This window comes from Eleutherodactylus coqui, chromosome 10 (genome assembly GCF_035609145.1).
Source record: "Eleutherodactylus coqui strain aEleCoq1 chromosome 10, aEleCoq1.hap1, whole genome shotgun sequence".
Taxonomy (NCBI): Eukaryota; Metazoa; Chordata; class Amphibia; order Anura; family Eleutherodactylidae; genus Eleutherodactylus; species Eleutherodactylus coqui.
This window is the reverse complement of record NC_089846.1, coordinates 92,511,686-92,534,806: the sequence shown is the minus strand read 5'-3', so window position 1 is coordinate 92,534,806 and position 23,121 is coordinate 92,511,686. Positions and strand designations below refer to the sequence as shown.

Genomic DNA, 23,121 nt, shown 5'->3' with positions numbered 1-23,121 from the left:
TTCCAAGATGTCCACCCCCAATCTTCTAACTACATAATGCACACTGCGCAGCAGTCGCCCAGAGCACTTCGCACTGATCTCCGATTGTCCAGAGCTGCTCTCGCTAGCAGTGCCAGACAATCAGAAAGCAGGTGTAGTGCAGCGGTACAGAGGATGGCAGCAGGAAAGCATGTAACTATAGTGGATGCAGAAGATGGGGGTCCATATGAGGAGATCAGTGCTATAAATGAAGCACTACATTTGGGGACCCTCTGACAGACTATGCGTTGGGGCCCAGCAGCACGTAGGTCACTTTAAGACATCAGTCTTAGTAAATTTTCCACCGTTGCCCCTTAGAAAGCTCCAGAACTGTTCATTAGACAAGAATTACGGTTCTTGAAGTGTCTTTCTTCCCGTTCCAGGCGAAAGAAGGCGACCTCTCGGTTCTTAACACTCTCCTCGATGACCCAACCTTGACTGCCAAGAAGTTCAAAGACTGGAAGCAGAAAAACTTTGAGTTTTTTATGGATATTTGTGAATATAGTGGAACCCTGAAACCTCAGAACGGTGCCTCGGACCTCGCTGCGCCAGCAGCTCAGATCTCGCACACCCATTCCTTCATCGAAACCCACGTCTGACTGGTGGGAGCAGCGCTGTCCATGAACCCCCCTCCCCCAGGTGCCGCTGTGACCTGAGAGAAGCACTTGTAATATTTGTACATAATGTAATCAATGGATTGTAAATAGATTGGATACGAGAATAGCGCCACCAGATGCCTACGACATTGCATGACCGAGCAGAATTCTTCTTCTTTTCCGGATTCTCTTTGCTTTGCTGTATGTATCAGGGTCGGCATCCGCACTGAATTGTCAGGAGCTCCCCGGATACCCAGCGAGCCGCCATTGGGTAAACTGCGCCATTATCAATGGCGTTCAGTGCACAAAGTGGCGGCATCCAGCGTGGGTAGATGGGGAGCCTCCTCTACTCTATGTACATCTATAAGGTGACAACCTCCGAGCCTTTATATATATATATATACATACATACGCTGTCCGCCGAGGACATCCTATCTATGTATAGAAATGATCTCATTGCAATATTAGATTCCATTTTTTGCGCCTTTCTTACGTAAGCAGCGAGCAGATTTAGCGTCCTGGTCGCCGTCCTCCATATTATTTTGTAATTCTGAATCTCCTGGGAGCAGAGGAAGAGGTTCCAGGCTGCACACGAGTATACGGCTCAGCCTCTTAGTGCCTTAAGATGTACATTGTGCATCCTGCAGACAGCGGTTTTCTTGCACGAGAGCTTGAGATGCGCAACCGTCGAGCAACGGGAAGCTTGGGGACCTTGTGACGATCTGTTTCCGGGATGTCCTTGCAGGATGATTGCTCTCTCCACTGTGATTATTGTGCCACTAGCCTGTGACTTTACCTACCACACCTGTCTATGGGCTGAAAGCGAAACGCGATAGCTCAGTCCTATTCAGTGTGAGTCCAATGGGTGCAAAATACTTTGTAATAGAGGCTGCCTATGGACTGAAAGCGAAACACAGTGAGTAAGTCGTATCCACCAGGAGGTGAATTCAATGTATGCGAAACGCGCCGAGGTGGAAAATCCAATACGTACAAGGACAGTGAGCACCAGGTTCTTCCAGCTTCTGTAATATCTGATGCTTGTGGTTGAGGTTTGTCTCTTGTTTACTGTTACCGCTCTTTGTTGCATATGTTACTTTCAGGGACGCCTCTTTTTACTATCGTCACAGTCCGGTGGAATACACACGCACAGATAGTACACGCATTTTACATGGGACTTGTAGGACAGCTCAGCAGTGACTGGGGGAGGGGAGCATTAAACGGATTTGCTACACATTCTACTATTTAGTTACATTGTTCTGGGGTGGATGTAAACAATGCATCAGTAAGGCGTACGGGACGGGGTCTCGTTCATTCTGCCGGGGCGATCATAACTATCGTTACCGCTAATTACAAATCCTGTCCCAAAACAGACTGCAGCACGCCATTAGAAGCATGATGCGTTAGTTAGGGTGCCTTCACATCTGTGCCGGGGATTCCGCTTTCCTGCTCCATTCAGACCCCTTTGACTATAATGGGGTCCGCCTGCTTTCCACCCAGCTAGCCGGCTTTTGGATGGAAGAAGAAGTGTTGCGTGCAGCGCTTTTGCCTCCGGTATTTTCAGCTGGATCTCTGATGGCAGCTCTGGCCGGAGTTTCTGATACAAATGTGAAGCCATCCTCCGCTCCGTCTGTTCCACTTCAGACCCATTTAAAGTGACGGTTCTGCTTGGAACTTCGTATTAGGGAATTGCTAGTTGTGTGGCTGCAGAATGTTTTCTGTACTGCACCGCTTATGCTCCATCTACACTCACATTGGTGACTGGGGCTCTCTGGGCGCAGCAGGGCAGGTGACCACATCATGAAGGTAAAGGGGTTTTCCGACAGGTTGGGGAGTGGTGGAAAAAACTAAAATAGCCCTTGGAAATCTGCAGTGATTTCACTGCAAATCCATGTCGAAATCCACATTAGACGTGCAGGTTTTCGTGCAGATCACTTCCAAGTGGAATATGCTGACTCGGGCAAAACTACCCCTACCCTCTCACGTTGGCTCTGGTTCCACCCCGTCACCCTGGTTCCCTCCGCTCTGGTCCTACAGATACAGGAAGCAATGATATCACTTTCATCACTCACATGTTCACTGCAGCCAATCGCTAGCCTCGGCAGTCATGTGTGCATGCTGAGGCCAGTGATTGGCTGCAGTGGTCATGTGAGTGGTGATAGTAATATCATCACTTCTTGTATCACCAGTGACCAGAGGGGACCAGGGTGGCGGTGCTAAACTGGAGGCGCAGTGGAATGATGAGTAATGTTTGTTTACTCTTATTTTCTTACATCCTTACCCAACCTTGGCCACTTTTACTAAAATGTAAAACCCCTTTAATGGCGACATTCCACACAAGAAATTATCAACTCCTCATCCTAATGATTGACTGCAATTTCCAGATGGAGCACTAATCTTCCAAAGCGAGAATCTCAGGTCACCCCAGAAAGGTTTCCACTTGTTACCACATGTTCTTAGGGCTTAAAGGCATAACCTTTGTGAGCCGCGTGCTGACGGGCGCTCCGCATTAGAAAAATATACATTTCTGAACAGGCATTATATAAATTTACTCACTATTTGCTGCATAAAAGAAAAGCAGCACATCAAATGAAGCGTGCACCCAACCACAACGGAGGCCTCATGTACACAGGCGTAATACGGAGAGCTGAAACACCATTGACTTGTATTGGAGTATTCAGACATGCGCTTCTCGCACGCGCATTTTGAAAAAAACCGCTGCATGTCCTATCTTGGTCCATGTTATGGACCAAAACTGAAGACGCCCGTGTGAATGAGCCCTACGATTGGACACAATACTTTACTGCACAAAAACGCCCCCCCCTCCTAAATGTGAGATCAAATGCCACTCCTCCATGCTGACTTATTTCCCCCACCACCCCAGCTTTTTGTGTTTTAATGTATCCTTTCTACTTGTGCTGCAAAGTATTGCATCCCCTCCTATTTGTGGGTGTGAAAGTAACCCCAACATCCACTTACTGTGCTGCTCTCCTTCTATATGGCCATCACGTGCACATAGGCAAACATAGGTGTTCTCATTCATCTGTGGTCATGTGACCGCATCGTCCAGAATACAATGTACTGGTCGCACTGGGACCCATGTGGCAGCCAGATGGAGTAACATGACTGTAACACATGACCACAATGAGTACGGCCTTGTTAAAAAAAAAAGTGAAAATGGCCCGGAAGTTAAATGGTTAGCAATTTACAAGTTTGTAGAGTAAAAATCTGATAATCCGCCAGATAATTTGAAGTTTTGAACTATGGGGTGTACTTACCTCCTCCCTCAAAGTCATCTTCCAGGCCCAATGCACCAAAGCTGATGTTACAAGTCTGTGCTTCTGGGACCTGGAAAATGACCCTCTCTGCTCCCACCCAGGATCCGAGGTGCCGGATTATCAGGTAAATTAAAATCCAATATAGAGCAAAATAATCAGGATTTACAGAGTATCATCTGCCAGACTAACAGACTTTCACTCTACAACTTCTTAATGTATATGTGTCTAAAGGTGAAGTGTCCCTTTAAATCAATGTGAAGCTATGAAGTGCCCCGTATAGCTCTACAAGTAGACCCCTCCACACCACCACTGAGCTGCTCCTTCAGTCCACGTCACTGTGAATGTGGAGCCCCCCTTGAACAGGTCACTGTGATTACCCCGCTGTTCTCAGGGGACTGACCCCTCCACCACCACCTGACCCGCCAACGTTTCACCGCCATCCTATGAGTCACTGTGATAGAACTTTGCTCCTATGGGGAAGTTGTCACTGACATTATTGCATGTTTGTCCTTAAAGGAACTGGCCCCCAAAACACATCAACCTCCCACTCGCTGAGGCTTGGGTGTACAGTTGGGGGTCACCCCTGGTTGTGGGTGAAGAATGAAGACAGATGTGAGGGGTGTAGATCTTATATTCAGCTGGTTCTAAGGGCTCATCCATGCAGGCAAACTACAGTTACAGTGATAGAATCGCCCTTCGAGCAGCGGCCTGATGGCACAGATGCTGACGCAGCAACAGCACTTTAAGAGGCTTTCCACCGAAAACTCATAAGCGTCCATATATTGGTAAATCAGAGGCGACCAGCGCTGAAGTTCTTTATGGAGATCTTGGTATTATCCTCTTCTGCTGCAGTGGATGTTTATATAAATGAGGCAGCGGGATCCTGCTGCATACAAGCCCCGCCCCTGCGGAGCATTTGTGCTCCCTGTAATTCCTGTTAGAGTCTTGAGGTTTCCACATTGTAGCAACCGAACCGTTCCTCACACTCCCTGCACAATTCTTAGTCTAACCAACTCATCAAACACGGGAGGTACTGGTGGCAGATACCTCAGCATTAAAGGGGTATTCTGGTACTTCAGTATTGATTATCTATCCTCAGGATAGGTCATCAATATCGGATAGCTGAGGGTCCGCTGCTCAGGACCCCTGCCAATCAGCTGACTGAAGAGACTGCGGCAGTCGAGTGAGTGCTACAGCCGCTTCTCTGACTTGTGATGTCACGTTTATCGGTCACGTGGCCCCCGTTCGAGTGAATAGGACTGAGCTGCCATACCAGACACAGTCCCTATGCAGTGTACCGTAGGGTGTCTGGTATGCAGTAAAGTGACAGCTTATCGGCAGGACTCTGGAGCAGTGGAACCCCCCCATAAATCAGATATTAATGACCCATCCTGAGGACAGGTCCTCAATATGCTAGTCAAGTAAAACCCTTTAATCTTGTCTAAATGATAGACGCCTTATATATAAATGAGGCAGCGGGATCCTGCTGCATTCAAACCCCACAACCTCAGAGCATTTGTGCCCTCTGTTATCTATGTTACAGTCTGGAGCAGGGGTGCACAACAGACGGCTTAGGGCTATATGTGGCCCACAATGCCATTCTGTGGCCCTAATCATCAGGATACAGGGAGATCTATGTGCGACTGCTCACAAGTAGTTTCCTTGTGATGGGAAAGAGAAGTGGCACATAGCAAGTCAACAGGAATGGACAAGTGCTAGGGGTGCACTATGGTAGTCATGTCTGGGTCCCCTATATATTAGGACAAGTACTAAGGGTGCACTGTGTAGCCGTGTCTGGGTCGCCTATATATTAGGGCAGGAACTAAGGGTGCACTGTGTAGCTATGTCTGGGTCCCTATATATTAGGACAAGTACTAAGAGTGCACTGTGTAGCCATGTCTGGGTCCCTATATATTAGGACAAGTACAAGGGTGCACTGTGTAGCTATGTCTGGGTCCCTATATATTAGGACAAGTACTAAGGGTGCACTGTGTAGCTATGTCTGGGTCCCTATATATTAGGACAAGTACTAAGAGTGCACTGTGTAGCCATGTCTGGGTCCCTATATATTAGGACAAGTACAAGGGTGCACTGTGTAGCTATGTCTGGGTCCCCTATATATTAGGACACGTACTAAGGGTGCACTGTGAAACCATGTCTGGGTCCCTATATATTAGGACAAGTACAAGGGTGCACTGTGTAGCTATGTCTGGGTCCCCTATATATTAGGACACGTACTAAGGCTGCACTTTGTAGCCATGTCTGGGTCCCTATATATTAGGACAAGTACTAAGGGTGCACTGTGAAGCCATGTCTGGGTCCCTATATATTAGGACAAGTACAAGGGTGCACTGTGTAGCTATGTCTGGGTCCCCTATATATTAGGACACGTACTAAGGCTGCACTTTGTAGCCATGTCTGGGTCCCTATATATTAGGACAAGTACTAAGGGTGCACTGTGAAGCCATGTCTGGGTCCCTATATATTAGGACAAGTACAAGGGTGCACTGTGTAGCTACGTCTGGGTCCCTATATATTAGGACAAGTACTAAGGCTGCACTGTGTAGCCAGGTCTGGGTCCCTATATATTAGGACAAGTACTAAGGCTGCATTGTGTAGCCATGTCTAGGTCCCTATATATTAGGGCAAGTACTAAGGGTGCACTGTGTAGTCATGTCTGGGTCCCATATATATTAGGAAAAGTACTAATGGTGCACTGTGTAGCCATGTCTAGGTCCCCTATCTATTAGGACAAGTACTAAGGGTGCAGTGTATAATCATGTCTGGGTCCACTATATATTAGGACAAATTCTAAGGGTGCACTGTGCGGTCATGGCAGGGTCTCCTATATATTAGGACAAATAGTAAGGGTTCACCATGTAGTCATCTCTGGTCTCCTATATATTAGGACAAGTACTGAGGGTGCAATGTGTAGTCATGTCTGGGCCCCCTATATATTAGGGCACGTACTAAGGGTGCACTGTGTAGCCATGTCTGGGTCCTCTATATATAAGGACAAGTACTAAGGGTGCACTGTGTAGCCATGTCTGGTCTCCTATATATTAGGACAAGTACTAAGAGTACCCTTTGCAGTCATGTCTGAGTCCCCTATATATTAGGACAAGTACTAAGGATACACAGTGTAGCCATGTCTGGGTCCCATATATATTAGGAAAAGTACTAAGGATACACTGTGTAGCCATGTCTGGGTCCCATATATATTAGGACAAGTACTAAGGATACACTGTGTAGCCATGTCTGGGTCCCATATATATTAGGACAAGTACTAAGGATACACTGTGTAGCCATGTCTGAGTTCCCTATATATTAGGACAGGTACTAAGGATACACTGTGTAGCCATGTCTGGGTCCAATGTATATTAGGACAAGTACTAAGTATACACCGTGTAGCCATGTCTGGGTCCCCTATATATTAGAAGTACTAAGGATACACTGTGTAGCCATGTCTGGGTCCCCTATATATTAGAAGTACTAAGGATACACTGTGTAGCCATGTCTGGGTCCCATATATATTAGGACAAATACTACGGGTGCACTGTGTAGCCATGTCTGGTCTCCTATATATTAGGACAAGTACTAAGAGTACCCTTTGCAGTCATGTCTGAGTCTCCTATATATTAGGACAAGTACTAAGGATACACTGTGTAGCCATGTCTGGGTCCCATATATATTAGGAAAAGTACTAAGGATACACTGTGTAGCCATGTCTGGGTCCCATATATATTAGGACAAGTACTAAGGATACACTGTGTAGCCATGTCTGGGTCCCCTATATATTAGGACAAGTACTAAGGATACACTGTGTAGCCATGTCTGGGTCCCCTATATATTAGGACAAGTACTAAGGATACACTGTGTAGCCATGTCTGGGTCCCATATAGATTAGGACAAGTACTAAGGATACACTGTGTAGCCATGTCTGGGTCCCCTATATATTAGGACAAGTACTAAGGATACAATGTGTAGCCATGTCTGGGTGCCATATATATTTGGACAAGTTCTAAGCGTGTACTGTGTGGTCATAACTGGGACCCTATATATTAGGAAAATAAAGTCTCTTGACCTGTTGGCCCTCCAGAAATGTGTTTATGAGTTAGTGGAATCGTATATACATGCAGCTCTCTCCATTGTAGTTTATAGGACTTATGAAATACCAGGCCATTACCAAACATCCATCATCTACAATGGAGAGAGCCAGATGCATTGTCTCCTCTCTGGAGTGCTGACTGGGCGAAGAGGTGACTCCCATTATCCCACTAGGTGGGAGTCCTGGAGGTGGAACCTACGCCCATTTATTCTGGCATAAATTTAGGATACACCGTAAATGTCTCAGATGGGAATACCCTTGTTGCCCTTGAAAGTGATTCAGAAGACAATATGGCCCTCAGACAAAAAACTGTTGTGCACCCCTGGTCTCGAGGATTCTACACTGTAGCTACCAATGGCTGCTATCTTCATGATAACATACAGGGGGCGGACAAAAATATGGAAACACTATACGAAATGCATGCCTTAAGTTACATGGGATTCTAAATCATACTTCAATAAGACATGTAGAGGCTGATTTTAAGTGGAGGTAATATGACACAGATGCTGTGAATATCTGTCTGGTCGGGGGTTTGAGCCTCTCAGCTGCTGTTACCAGCTGGCTCCCAAAACTACTCAGAGCAGGGCAAGAGGTGAAGTAAACACACATTTGGCAGAAAAGCTCTCAGCCAAGCAGGAGTCAAAAGGGCAGCTCTGTGCTAATGATTAAAATCTCATGCATTTCGTAGAGTTTCCATATTTTTCCTTGTATGTGTTAGACTCCACCCTTTTGCCTACATGTAGGCAAGTTGTCAGGCTCTGACAACTAAGCTCTGCCTAGGTTCGAACGCTTTACAAAATGTCTAGGTATTGTGCATGAAGAGAAACGACCGTGTCAGGGTTCACATATATATCAGTCTTGTCCGGCTAGTTGTTTTATGCCTGAGCCAGACGCACCTGATGACATTTTTGCCCATGGGTCCGGCAGTCATAGCATAAAACAGCAAAAAAAACAATGCAGTCTGCATTTTTTAATGGTCACATCCGGCATGACAAGTGATACGGCAGATGCCAGAAGTGATCCCATAGAAAATTACGGGAAGCGCTCTGACCTTAGATCCCCCCCAGCCTTTTGTTACCACGCCAAAGGGGAAAAAACAATGGTTGGACATACGTATGGGAACAAGGCCTAAAATAAAGAGCAGCCTACAGCCTCAGGTTGATGACAGCGGGGTCATCAGTGTGATGTTATGTGATGACCGCATTTTCCCTTTAAGTACCCTGTCAGTCTTCCAAGAACCTGCTGCAAAAGTGACAACCAATATGGCGGCCAGTACAATCATCACTTTTACATCACCAAAGTTGAGAAATAATGTTTTTTCTTCTTATTTACTAATATGGTCATATTTACGTTTCGTTGGAAATCCCCTTAAAGTGTCGCATCTACGTGAAAAACCTGTCACCAATGCTGATTCACCGTTGGGTGCCACTATGAGGTCCCAACTGATGCCCCATTAACTAGCCGCGCTGGTCATTGGAATGGCGCTGGCTACATTTAGGGTCTGTTCACATGATAGAATTCACAGCTGAATTTTCCATCTGAATGTTGCCTTAAAAAAACGCGTCAAAATCCACATCTTTCTGCCGCAGATCTGCATGCGGATTTAGCCCTGTCAACGGGTAATACATGCGTGTGGAATTCCAATGGCTCTCTGCTTGTTTCCACGCTAAGAGGTCACTTCTTGATAGAGAAACACGATTTTTCGCATTGGAATTCCGCATGTAGACTAAGTCTGCAAGCGGATCCGCAGCTAAAATTGCGGCAGAAAGTCACGGATTTTGCCGCGTTTTTTTTTAGGCGAAATTCACTAGGAGACTTCTGTGGTGAATCTGCGGTGTGAACGTTCCCTCCACCTCCCCGCCGGAGGGTCACCCATAACTGGAAGCCCAGACTCAGCGAGGACTGTAAATATCTCCTATATAAAGCTATAAATATATATATAAATACATAGATCTATATATAGGCACATATATAACGGAATATTTTTTATAAATGATTTAACTCCGTGTTACCAGGATTGTGACGTGATGGAGGGGTGAATACTGATGTACAGGAAATGACTGATAGCGATTATTTATTGTTCTCTCTGTAGGAAGATAAAAAGTTATAAAAACACAAAACATTTTGTTAACTAAAATGAAGAATAAAAAGAGTTTTGCAAAACTGAGACATTGCGACGGAGCTGCACTGAGACTTTATTCTCCTGTCGATGTCCGGATTTCTGGAACTGCACCAAATATATAAACGTGTAAGAGGCAGATGCCGTGCGCTGATACGTTGTATCCGTTTGTGTTATGTATCCCTTCATCCAATCAGAGGGAGGCTAAAGCTGTGAAGTCTGTACAGGGGGTGACGGGGGGCTCCGGGCCTGGTGTTACATTACTGTGTAACGAAACCACAGATCCCTCGGAACACTGAAACATGCAGAACCGCCTGTTACTGTCAGGGTTTGTTACAGTGTATCAGCGTAGGCAATCCTCTGTGAGCTAAAGACATCAGCAGCACAAATCTCTCTCCTGTCCTGATAGTTCGTTACAGTGTATCAGTCTGGAGGCCAGAGCCTACAATTGTAACAAACCCTCAGCTGGGAGAGGATTGGGTTTCCTGCTGTGCTGAATGTTTCCATTCATAGGTAGTCTGTTATAGGCCATATTCACACAGCTGCCATTCTCGTGTGAGGTTTGTGCGCTGCGAGACGCAATAAACTCGCACAGAAATACAACCTACTATTTCCAATGGGTGCATTTACACGGTGATTTATCTCTTGCAGCATGTGCTATTTTTTGGGTGATCTCGCCCGTTACTTTCGGTGGGACTGCTTGTGCCGTGTGTAAACGTGGATTTTCAGTCACTGGAGTCACTGTGAATAAAAAAAGTTATGGTAAGGCCGCTACATGAGTGAGATTTGTGCGTTGCGATATGTACAAATCTCGCACGAATATGAACCCCATTCTTTTGAATAGGGTCATACACCCGCATTGTGGTGCACACGAGTGCGATGCAAGGTTTTCAATTGAAAGTAATGGGAAGCACTCCGCGATCCTACTTCCCGGGGTTCACAGCCTGATGTCGCACTCGCCCCCGTGAAGTTCTGCAATAGAAATCCAATTGTGTGAGACCGGCCTGATACAGGCTACCTGCACTGATACATTGTAGCAAACTATCAGGGCAGGAGAGAGATTTGTGCCGCTGGGGGTTTAGCTCATAGAGGATTGTCTAGACTAGGATACATTGTAACAAATATTCCCATTTACTGACAGCAAGCAGAGGTCCTGAATCTTGTGAATTTGTGTGATTCCGCCAGATTTATAACTGTCGAATCTGGAAGAAGCCGCGCCGAGAATAACACAAGTGACACGAGAATCAGAGGGTAAACATTGATTACGAGACTGAATGAGGGTCCGAATCTTCCTTCCACTACTACAATCACCCTGTGTGACCCCTTATATAGGGAGGGGGGTGGGGGGGTCTCATCTTATCCAGGCTTCTGGGGAAGTTGGCTGACCACCAATGTGGCTGCAATTACATCTCCTACAGGGGTTTTCACTGAGCCCCCAGATTTCTGATCGGCAGGTGGTCCCGGTTCTGTCGTGATAAGCCCCACTCGCAGGTTGCAGCGCGTCCCAGGAATCTAGAAAAGCTGGGTGACAACCGCCGTCCTGATGTGAAAAGACAACCAACCTTCCCAGACTTCTGCTTGGGTGCCGGATATTTAACAGTATGACAGCAGGGGGCATATTGGCACATTCAGGGGTTTAGGAATGCTAGGGACCACACCGAGAGCGATAGTGACCGCCATATGGATTATCACCCAGCTTTCCCAGAAGCAGAGACACAAGATGAACAGAAGTATCAAAGATGTTGCTGAAAACAATCATTTTCTTATGGTTACTCCCTCTTTATATCACATCTACTCTGCTGTTACAACTTGACTTATACTCCAGTCACCTCCCAAGCTGCATTCTCTACTCTGCTGCTGCAACCTGACTTATACTCCAGTCACCTCCCAAGCTGCATTCTCTACTCTGCTGCTACAACCTGACTTATACTCCAGTGACATCAAGAGCTGCATTCAGTGCTCTGCTGTTACAACCGGACATACTCCGGTGACATCCAGAGCTGCATTCTCCACCATGCTATGGCATCCTGACTTAAACTCCAGTCACCTTCAGATCTGCATTCACTACATTGCTGTTATATCCTAATTATCACACCAGACATATCTAGATCTGCATTTAATATATTGCTGTTACAACATGACTTATACTTCAGTCACATCCAGAGCTGCATTCATTGTTCTGCTGTTACATCCCAACATGTACTGCAGACACTTACAGAGCTGTATTAATGACTCTGCTGGTACATCCTAACTTGTACTCTAGTCACAATCCGGTCTGCATTCACTACTCTGCTGCTATATCCTCACTTATACTCCAGCCACATCCACAGCAGCATTCTCTATGTCACACTGTATACTTCAGTCACATCCAGAGCTTTGGTCATGATTCTTCTTCCGGTCTACTGGATGTGACTGCTGCCATCTGCTAATTCAGTGTCTCTATAACGCATGCTCTGCTGTAGTGCATTACAAATGTAGTGTGCTGTACAGTAGTAAACTAGCCCCCTTACTAGTCCTCCACAGGCATTCTCCCCTACAAGTATTGCAAGTAACATTCAGCAGAATTGTGAATGTAGCTCTGAAGGTGACTGAAGGATAAGATTATGTAACTTTAGTATAAAACTCTGTAAAGATACCGATCCAGCAGCTGGCAGAGTGAGATATGAGGTTCTTAAAGCTTGAGAATTAATATAACCAGCAGAATTGTGAATGCAGCTCTGAAGGTGACTCAAGGATAGAATGATGTAACTTTAGTATAAAACTCTGTAAAGATACTGATCCAGCAGGTGCTGCAGTGAGATGCGAGGTTCTTAAAGCTTGAGAATTAATATAACCAGCAGAATTGTGAATGCAGCTCTGAAGGTGACTCAAGGATAAGGCATGGCATAACTTTGGTAAGAGAATCTATAAGGACCTTGATTCAGCAGGTGGAGCAGTAAAATGTGAAGTTCTCAAGCCTGAGTGTTAATGAAAGACAAACAGAATCGTGAATGCAGCTCTGGAGGTAGCTCAATCATAAGATGGGCTGTAACTTCCGTATCAGATTCTGTAAGGGACCTTTCACACAGCACAGAATTATTCCGGAATGCACAGCGAAATTTGCTGCTGTGAAAATCCGCATGAAAATCTTTATCTCTAAATGCGGATTTTTATGTAAAAATTGCTGTCAGAATTCAACTATTTTCAATTCCGCACCCACAGCCAGCTGTTAGACATGCAGGTTCTGATGGGGAATTAATTCTCTGCACTACGGCAAATTCTACTGCAAATTCCATCTTGTGTAAAAGGTACCTAAAGACACTGATTTAGTAGGAAGAACAGTGGAATTTGAGGTCTTGAAGTCCGAGTGTTAATAGGTGACCAGCAGAATTGTGAATGCAGCTCTGAGGGTGACTCCAGGATAATGTAAGACATGATGTAATTTCAGTATGAGATTCTGTAAAGCCACTGAACCAGCAGGTGGCAAACTGAGATGTGAGGTTCTGAAGCCTGAGTGTTAAAGGGGTTTTCCCATTAAAGACATTTATCCCCTAGCAATGGGATAAGGGATGTCTAATCGCTGGGAGTACGACGGCTGAGACGCCGAGCGATCCCCAAATCTGTGCATCGGGGGAATGGAGCCGTAGTGCGCACAACTTACCTCTGCTTTATTAATTTCCAAGGGACAGGCGGAAATCGATCCAGTTGGCAATCTCCCTTTGTCCCATAGAAGTGAATGCAGCGATGGTCACACAAGCGCACCGCGGCTCCATTTATGTGAGGCATTCAGGTACGCTAGTTATGGAATCCCAGCAGTTGGATCCCCAGCGATCATTTATCCCCCCTCCTGTGTATATGGGCTAAAAATCTTTGTGAAAACCCCTTCAATAGGAGACTAGCAGAATTATGAATGCAGCTCTGGAAGCAACTAGAGTATGAAAGTATGATGTATTTTAAGATCAATGAATCAAAGTAGTTACAAAGTAACGCAGCGTCACATGGAGATTTCTGCTACACTGTGTATAACACAAAGGCAGCGGCAGGGGGGATCTCACCACCCAATGGCGGCCAAGTCATGAGGCCCTGCCCCGTCGGAACCGCCACTCACTCAGGCTGTGACAAGAGAACTTGACAAGCCTCGGCCTTATGACACCCAACGATGCAGCAATGTAGCTCCTTCACCCACAGCTAATGCACTACTAGTCCTAGATAGGGAGCGCGGCGACCCTGGGGGGTACAAGCTAGGACATCACTTGGTATACGACTCCTTATTTATGCGCAGTGTATGGAATATTTATCCCTGTTCTTTGGTTTTGCACTTTATAAACTGTGACGTAAACGCATTCTGTTTGGTTTTGACTCCCTAATATCCTTATTCGACACCAAAGCGCTCCCCCAGCCAGTGTGCAATCCGTGTCCAGTGTACAGCCCCACCGCCTCCAGTGTACATACCCATCGTCCACCTCCTAGCAGCAATATACGATGAAACCAAACTCCATGAGACTGTTGGCGGTGCACTGCAGCTCCCCCAGAGGGCGCTCTTCCGATCTACTGATTGACACAATGGCAGAACTGTTACTTTGTAAACATTCAGAATATTTTTTCATTTAGTGTTTTTTTGGGGGTATTTATGATATTGTCACCAGAGGGCGATGTGTCGTGCGCATGTCAGGTCAGAAATGTTTATTTTAAGCAATGGCCATCAATAACGACAACACCAGAGTCACCAATTATTGTTTCGTCTCCTTGTTTCACATAACTATTATATATTATTATACTTTTCTAAGGTTACCATGAACCTGTGTACTCAATAAACTGATTAAAGGGGAGCTTTGTGTGCTTTTCTTGGTAACGGCCTCACTGTTGGCGTGGTAGCTTTGCGTTTTGTCCACATTTTGGGTTTGGGTTCTATCCATAGCGGGGAGACAGTTTACCCTCGTTGTATCTTCACGGCACATTAAACGGTTTTGGGCCAAGATGGCATCTCCTGTTGATATGTCCTATTAGGGCGTATGAACATATAGAGTGGGGTACTCTACTCGGGACTGCCCTCTATGGGCAGAACAAAGAGCCGCTCTGTAAGAACATCTCCCATCCGTGCAGACCGTGTGCTGTCCTTGTTATTACAGGTCGGCCATTCACGTGAACGGCCATCTTGTAAGGGGGGCTTTACATGGGACAACTCTCGTCTGAATAGTCACTTGAAATAGTCGCTAAAGCGTTCAAACAACCGCTGTTTGTTGGCTTTTAGACAGAACGATTGTTGTACAATTTCGCAATCGCTGAACACATTGCTGGGAACATATACATGGGCCGAAATATCGTTCATGGACTAGTTGGCAGGCGTGAGGTTCTTTTGCGGGCAAGTACTTGAAATTTTGACGCTTATCGGTTGCCGAGTCCACTGAACGCACATAAATACGCGGGAGCGGTCTTTGAGCGAGTGGCCGCAGCGCAGAGTGTTTCATTAAAAGCTAAACCAGTAAGACAGCGCTGCAGCGAGCGTTCTTCCAGGGACCGGCAGGGACTGTTCAGTTGCAGCTCACTTGATGGACTTGTGTTTTCAGGAACCAATCAGCATTCAGTGGGAGGGGCTTGCCGAATAAGCGCTCACCTCCCTGCAAAGTTGTTAAGCGCTGAAAGACAATTACTACCTGTTAACATCAGACCAATCAGCCAGCGACTACTTTTAGGTGGGCTGAAATGAGGCGACTAGTGAAGGAATCCTCACGTGCCCCCCCGTTGGGGCCGTGCTTACATGGACCAACTGTCACTGGCATTCGCTCGGTCCACTGACTATCTGTTCTGTATGAAGCCGCCCGAATGCTAAATCTGCACCACAATACCGCTGCAGGCGAAATCTCTCGCTTGCCAGGCTTACCTCAGAGAAATCAGCTGTTTGCCATGGGGTGTTGGGAGCGGATGCCAGGGCAGTCAGCTGATTGTCCCGTGCCCTGGCATCTGAAAGGGGTTTCACATGTCGGCACAATCATGGTTTTACAGTCTTTTTTGCAAACATTGCACTTTTTAAGCGATTTCCTGGTATAAAATGCTGCGCCCCAATGCTAGCTGCAGACAGTAACAGAATACGCAGCACCCTATAAGCGTGGTATTTTTTGTTGTGGCTCTTTTCCCTCACTTTTGCTGCGTTTTTGAGCTCCATGGTGTCTTTTACAAATCACAGAGCAGTCAGGGTAGTGGGGTTTTTTGGGTTTTATGTAGACTTTTATATAGAAAAAAAATCACCAGAGAAAACCAAAACCGACAGTAACAAAAAAATGCAGGAACCAGTCAAAAAAATGCCCAAGAAGAAAGAACCAAGGCGTCTTTCACATGGCTGACAGTGATATCGCCGCAAGTACATCGCAGCTGTGTTCTGTGCAATATCACGATTTTGTGGTGCTACAAAGTCGCCCGACTTTGTAGCACTCTTTTGCCAGGATATTTGGGGGGCTTGGAACCTACCCCTACCCTAAAAATAAGCCCTAGCTACATTAAAAAAAACAAACTAAAAACCAATACATCACCTAACAAGCGCTGTCCACTCGCCACACTTCTCCTCGGCAGTTCCACGGCACTTGTTTGTAGTCTTCAGAGCCTGCTTCTTGGTCAGGGGGTTGAAGAATCCTGCCTCCACGAAGCGCTAGCTCTGATTGGTTCTTGAGCACCACGGCCTTAACCAATCACTGCAGTGCTTGATGAACCAATCACAGCCATTCAACGCTCCTGTTATGTAATGTATTGGGTTTATTTTTTTAATGCATAGTACGAAGGGCTGCTGATAAGTCCTTGGCTTTACCCAGAAAGAAACGAGACAGGAAGATAAAACTTTACATTTATTCCACATACTCTCCACCGATGTCAGCACATTTCTTACATTGCTATTCCAAGTTCTGTAAGTCTTGCAAAAAGAAGGATTTGCGTTGTGCCTCAAACCAGTCATGCGTAGCAGCCATGGCATCAGAAATGGTGTGAAATTTGGTCCCCTTGAGGTGTTTCTTCAGGTTTGGAAACAGATGGTAGTCGGAGGGAGCTAGATCTGGTGAATAAGGTGGGTGGTCAACCAGCTGGAAGTCTAGATCCACCAGTTTTGCCGTGGTCGCTTGTGCAGTGTGAGCGGAGACGTTGTCTTGCAGGAACAAGATTCCTTTGGACAGCTTACCTCACCTTTTGGCCTTCAGAGCTGCCTTCAATTGGTCCAAAAGTTCAGTGTAATACCTTGCATTGATGGTGGAACCATTTTGAAGGTAGTTCACTAGCAGCAGCCCTCCTTATCCCAGAACACAGACGTCATCACCTTGGTGATTTTTGCACCCCGAAGGGACAAAAGGTTTCAATAGCGACTTATGGAATACCCTGTGAACCCTCCATGTGGGTGGCAGCCCCAGCTCGTAGGCGAGAGGGTTCACCACACGTGTGATGGCAAACGGCCCTACGTAACGTGGCGCCAGCTTCAAGGACGGAACCCGCAATTTGAGATTTTTAGAAGACAGGTATACCTTCTGTCCCACCCTGTAAGGTTCAGACACAGACAGACTCTTCCCACTACGCAACTGCATACGGGCCCCCGCTGCCTCCAAGTTCCTCTGTACCTCTTTCCATACCCCCTGAAGCGTATCTGTGGCGACATCCGCTGCAGGACAGACCGACGGGGTAGGGACTGCTGTAAGGAATCGAGGATGCTGACCGTATACACAAAAAAATGGAGACACCCCAGTGGAAGAACAAAGGCGGTTGTTTAGTGCAAACTCTGCCAAGGGCAGGAACTCTGCCCACTGATGAGCCTTTTCGCTAGCAAACAACCGTAAATATTGCACTAAATCTTGGTTCTTCCGCTCAGTCTGACCATTAGTCTGCGGGTGGAACGCTGAAGAGAAGGAAAGCGACGTTCCCAGGTTTCTGCAGAAGGCACGCCAAAACTGCGACACAAACTGAACCCCGCGATCAGATACAATATTTTGGGGAACCCCATGTAGGCGAATTATTTCCTTTACGAAAATCGTGGCGAATTCTTTTGCCGAGGGTAGCTTTTTTAACGCCACAAAATGTGCCATCTTGGAGAACCGGTCGACCACCACTAAGATAGTGGTGCACTTCTGGGATTCTGGAAGGTCAGTGATGAAATCTACTGATAGGTGCGACCATGGGCTGGAAGGAACCGGTAGCGGTCTCAGAGGACCCTCCGGAGGACGCCGCCGACTCTTATTGCGAGCACAGACCGAGCAACCCCTCACAAAGTTGCGGATCTCCTGAGACATGCTTGGCCACCAAAAGTGTCTGGAACAAAGCTCCAGGGTCCCCTGGAACCCTGGATGCCCGGCGAGAACCGACGAGTGAGACTCATCCATGACTCTAGGGCGTAGGGTCTCAGGCACAAACCATCTGCCCTCCGGCACCCCCGAAGGAGCGTCCTGCTGAGCATCCTGTAGTTGAGGGACGAAGTTAGACTCCACAACTGCCACCACCACGCCGGGGGCTAAGATATTCTCGGGAGTCATGGTCTCACTATCCGGTACCCCGAAACTCCGTGACAGGGCATCCGCCTTCACGTTCTTCTCTCCTGGGATATATGTCACGACGAAATTAAACCTGGCGAAGAACAGCGCCCACCTGGCTTGACGAGCTGTGAGTCTTTTAGCATTGGCGAGATATACCAGATTCTTGTGATCAGTATATACGGTAATTGGGTGTCTAGCACCCTCAAGATGGTGTCGCCACTCTTCCAGGGCCCATTTGATAGCCAATAGTTCGCGGTTACCCACGTCGTAGTTGCGCTCTGCTGAATTGAACTTCCGCGAAAAGAACGCACATGGGCTATACCCAGACCTCCCACTGACTTCCTGCGACAATACTGCTCCTGTCCCCACTTCAGACGCATCTACCTCAATAAAAAAGGGTAGTTGTGCGTCCGGCTGTATTAGCACCGGGGCAGTCGTGAATGCCTTTTTTAGACGGCTAAAGGCCTCAAGGGCTGCAGGCGACCACTTACCCAAGTTGGCCCCCTTCTTAGTCAGGTCGGTCAGAGGTTGAGCAATAACTGAGTAATTCCTAATGAATTTGCGGTAAAAATTTGCAAAACCTAAGAACCGCTGAAGCGCCTTGAGGTTGTCTGGTCTGACCCATTGGGAGATTGCTGCTACTTTATCAGACTCCATCTGAATCTCTATGGGTGAGATTACATAACCAAGGAAGGATACTTGTTTAGAACCAAACGTACATTTCTCTAACTTGACGAAAAGTTGATACTCGCGCAAACGGGTCAGGACCAACCTCAGGTGCTGCACATGTGAGTCCCAGTCAGGCGAGTACACCAGAATGTCGTCAAGATAGATGACCAGAAATACCCCCAGGAAGTCGTGGAAGACCGCGTTCATAAAACCCTGAAACACAGCGAGGGCATTACAAAGTCCAAAAGGCATGACCAGACATTCAAAATGTCCTAACGGGGTGTTGAACGCCGTCTTCCATTCATCTCCCTCTCTAATGCGAATTAAATTGTAAGCCCCCCGCAAGTCCAGTTTGGAGAACCAGTGGGCCCCTACCACCTGATTCAACAAGTCAGGAATTAGGGGCAAGGAGCACTGGTTCTTCACAGTGATTTTATTCAGGGCCCGATAATCCACACAAGGCCTTAGTGTCCCGTCCTTCTTCTCTACAAAGAAGAGACCCGCCCCGGCAGGGGACCTGGACGGCCGGATATGCCGGTTGGCCAGAGCCTCCGAGACATAGGACTTGAGGGCTTCATGCTCACGGCCTGACAAATTGAAAATGGCTCCCTTAGGGATGGGGCTGTCGGGAATCAGATCAATACCACAGTCCCACTCCCTATGAGGAGGCAGAGCCTTAGACAGTTTTTTGGAGAATACATCCTGAAAGTCTGACAAATACTCCGGAATGAGCACCGTATCTGCGGAGCACACAGCTATGGTAGACAGGTGGTCATGACAGGATGATCCCCAATGAGTCAATTCCCGGGTGGACCAATCAAATTGGGGATTGTGCAGTGCCAACCAGGGCATACCAAGCACCACATCAACCGACATTTTCTCCATAACCAGGAAGGACAGTTCTTCCGAGTGGAGGATCCCCACCGTGAACTGTAATCTTGGGGTCCTCCATCGTACCAGGCCTGTAGAGAGGGGGGTAGCATCAATACTGGTAAAATGAATTGGCGTCTTCAGCGCCACAAATTCCGCCATCAGAGTACGGACAAAACACAGACTTATCAAGTTGGCGGCTGCTCCAGAATCAATAAACGCCCGCCCTGATCGGGAAAAATCCCGGAATTTAACATGACACGGTACCAAAAGTTTAGGAAGTACCTGAAGTCCTAGGCGATCCTCCCTGCAATCGCCTAGGACTCGGAGTTTTCCGCCGGTTCCGGCTGCGAGCGTTGAGCCCTCAGTGGGCAGGTTATCACCCGGTGTCCAGCTTTCCCGCAGTAGAGGCAGAGACGGTGCAACAAACGGATCCGGCGTCGCTCTTTGGGGTCCAGCGGATCCACCTCCATCGGCTCAGACACAGGGACTGGTAAGGAGGAAGAGGGACCAGGACAACCGACCTCCCTGACTCTACGGGTTTGCCTGTCCTGCTTCCTACACCTGAGCCTCCTGTCTGCCTTCACTGCTAGCTCCATAGCCTCCCTTAAGGACCCGGGAACGGGATGGGAAATTAACAGGTCTTTAACTGCGTCCGAGAGGCCCTGCAGAAAAACGTCTTTCAGCGCGCTATCGTTCCATGCCGTATCCCCCGCATAGCGTCTGAAGTTGGAGCAATAATCCTCCACACAAGCCGACCCCTGCCGCAGCGCCAACAACCGCGAAACCGCCAACCCCGCTCGGTCCGGTTCATCGAAGATACCCCCGAGTTCCTGAAAAAAGGAGTCCACAGACTGCAGGCAGGAGGAACCCTCGGGGATGGAAAAGGCCCATGTCTGGGCAGAGCCCCGCAGCAGGGACATTATCAGCCCGACCCTCTGAGCCTCTGACCCGGAAGAACGGGTCCTCTCCCCAGAAAACGCCTCGGGAAGAGGGCACTTGGGTTCGGGGCTGGTTGCGGCGTCCGATCCCTGCAACACCCCCCGCTGCTCCTGGGCCACCATGCGGGCGGATAAATCCTGGATCACAGGCACCAGGGCCTGCAGCTGGTTTGTGAGGGAACTGATCGCCTCCATGACAAACGGTTTTTAAGGGCCAGTTATTATGTTACGGCACTCTGCCCCCCAGAGCGCCAGGTGGGGTGCCCTGATCTTCCCGCACCCCACTGTCCCTGCCTACTTGCCTCGGCCCTGGCTAACCCCAGGCGGACAACTGGGCGGCGGTCCCTGCGCTGGCTAGGGACCTGGCGACTACCTAGATGGAACTACTAACAGGGGACAGAGTGCCGACAGAAGAGGCAGGTGGAACAAACCAACAAAACTTACAAGCAGAGTAAGTCTGGAGATGGAGCTCACAGGTAAACAGACAGGCTACTGACGAGCAACTAGCACAGACTGGAACAGCCCTGACTAGAGGCTAGCAGAACCAATAACTGGCAGTGAGCTCAGGTCACTGCCAGCCTTATAACTAAAAGCCTCCGCCCAGGGGCGGAGAGTGGGAGGAGCCGACTCTCCCACTGTTGCATAAGGAAGGTGGAGGAGAGCGGGCGGCACCCTACGGGCGGACACGCCCACGCCGCTGCACGCTGGCTGCTCCACGCCGCTGCACGCTGGCTGCTCCACGCCGCCGGGAGAGCCCCGACAGCAGAGCTCTGGGACGCCGGAGCCGACATTGGAGCGCCGCGCGCTGGCCGTGGGGACCAGCGCCGCCCTGCATGGTAACACATCCATAGTGACCAGTCGATCCAGGAAGTTCTTATCAGTCCGGAAACGCTGACAAACAGAACAGGAAGTTCTCACTCGCATGCTTTTCTGATCTGTTGTCAAACATTTGGGGACACACTGTGCAGATAGCTTCTTCATGTTCAAATGTTCATGGATAATGACACAAACACGTTCACAAGAAATCCCCATGATGTCTGCTATCCCTTTAGCTGAAATTGGCCAATTCTCCAGTATGAGGTGGTGCACAGCATCGACGATCTCCGGAACAAGAAACTCTCTCAGTCGTCCAGGACGTTCCTCATCATTGGTGCTGAAGTGGCCCGTTTTAAATTTGGCAACCCAGTTCTTAACTGTAGACCATGAAGGGCATTGATCCCCTAATGTCTGCGACAGATCACCATTAATATCCATCGCGGGCTTTCCTAGCAGAAACAAGAATTTTATCACTCCTCTGCTCTCATTTGCTGTGAATATCGCCTTAGACTCCGCCATTTGGTTTTCCCGCGTGCCTAGATCGCTGTTACCATAAGATACAAACACAACAATTTGAAAACAAATATTAGACACATAAGGCTGGGTTCACACAGGGCGGCATTTGGCCGCAGTAAATCTGCCCGCGGCCGCTAATCTCGGGATTAGCCAGCCATGTGGACGAGGTTTCAGAAGATGCAGCATGTCTATTTACTTTTTTTTTTGTTTATTTTCGTCGCGGCCGCGCTCTCCTCTATGGAGCGCCGGCCGCAACGGAAAAGCAAGCGGCCGGGCCGCTTCAAAGCCGCCGCGGTTCTCCCGGCGGAAATCTCGCGGTTTTTGCTGCGGCCAAACCGCGAGATTTCCGACGGGAATACGCCCCGTGTGAACCCAGCCTAAGGCATTCATGTGATGCAACATTCGTTACCATAGAAACAAAAAAAGAACACAAAGCCAAAGACTTATCATCAGCCCCTCGCACAGGGCCTAAAAGTCTGATCGGTAGGGGTCTAACTTCCGAGACCCCCGCATCGATCCTGAGAGCGCGGATCCCATGTCCCCTTCTCAGTTCGAGCTCCCGGAAGAGACTGGCGGTCGTGCATGTGCGGTGCCACTCCACTAATCTGCACTGCGACTGTCGGAGCGCTGGCACTTCACTATTCTCATCGGCCAATTGTGTGACCCCCCCCTTCACACAGTCCGCATGGCTGCCGGCGGTGCGGGGAGTGCGCAGT

General features: G+C 48.0%; 1 protein-coding gene across 1 annotated transcript in view; it reads left to right on the top strand.

The window, feature by feature from the left end:
* LOC136580683 (connector enhancer of kinase suppressor of ras 2-like) overlaps positions 1-1,836 on the top strand; it is a 441,969-nt gene extending 440,133 nt beyond the window's left edge. Inside the window, exon 22 of the mRNA XM_066581463.1 lies at positions 402-1,836. Within this exon, the coding sequence (XP_066437560.1) occupies positions 402-617 (216 nt within the window). The 3' untranslated portion in view covers positions 618-1,836. The remainder of the gene's footprint in view (positions 1-401) is intronic.
* Positions 1,837-23,121: the final 21,285 nt, after the last annotated feature.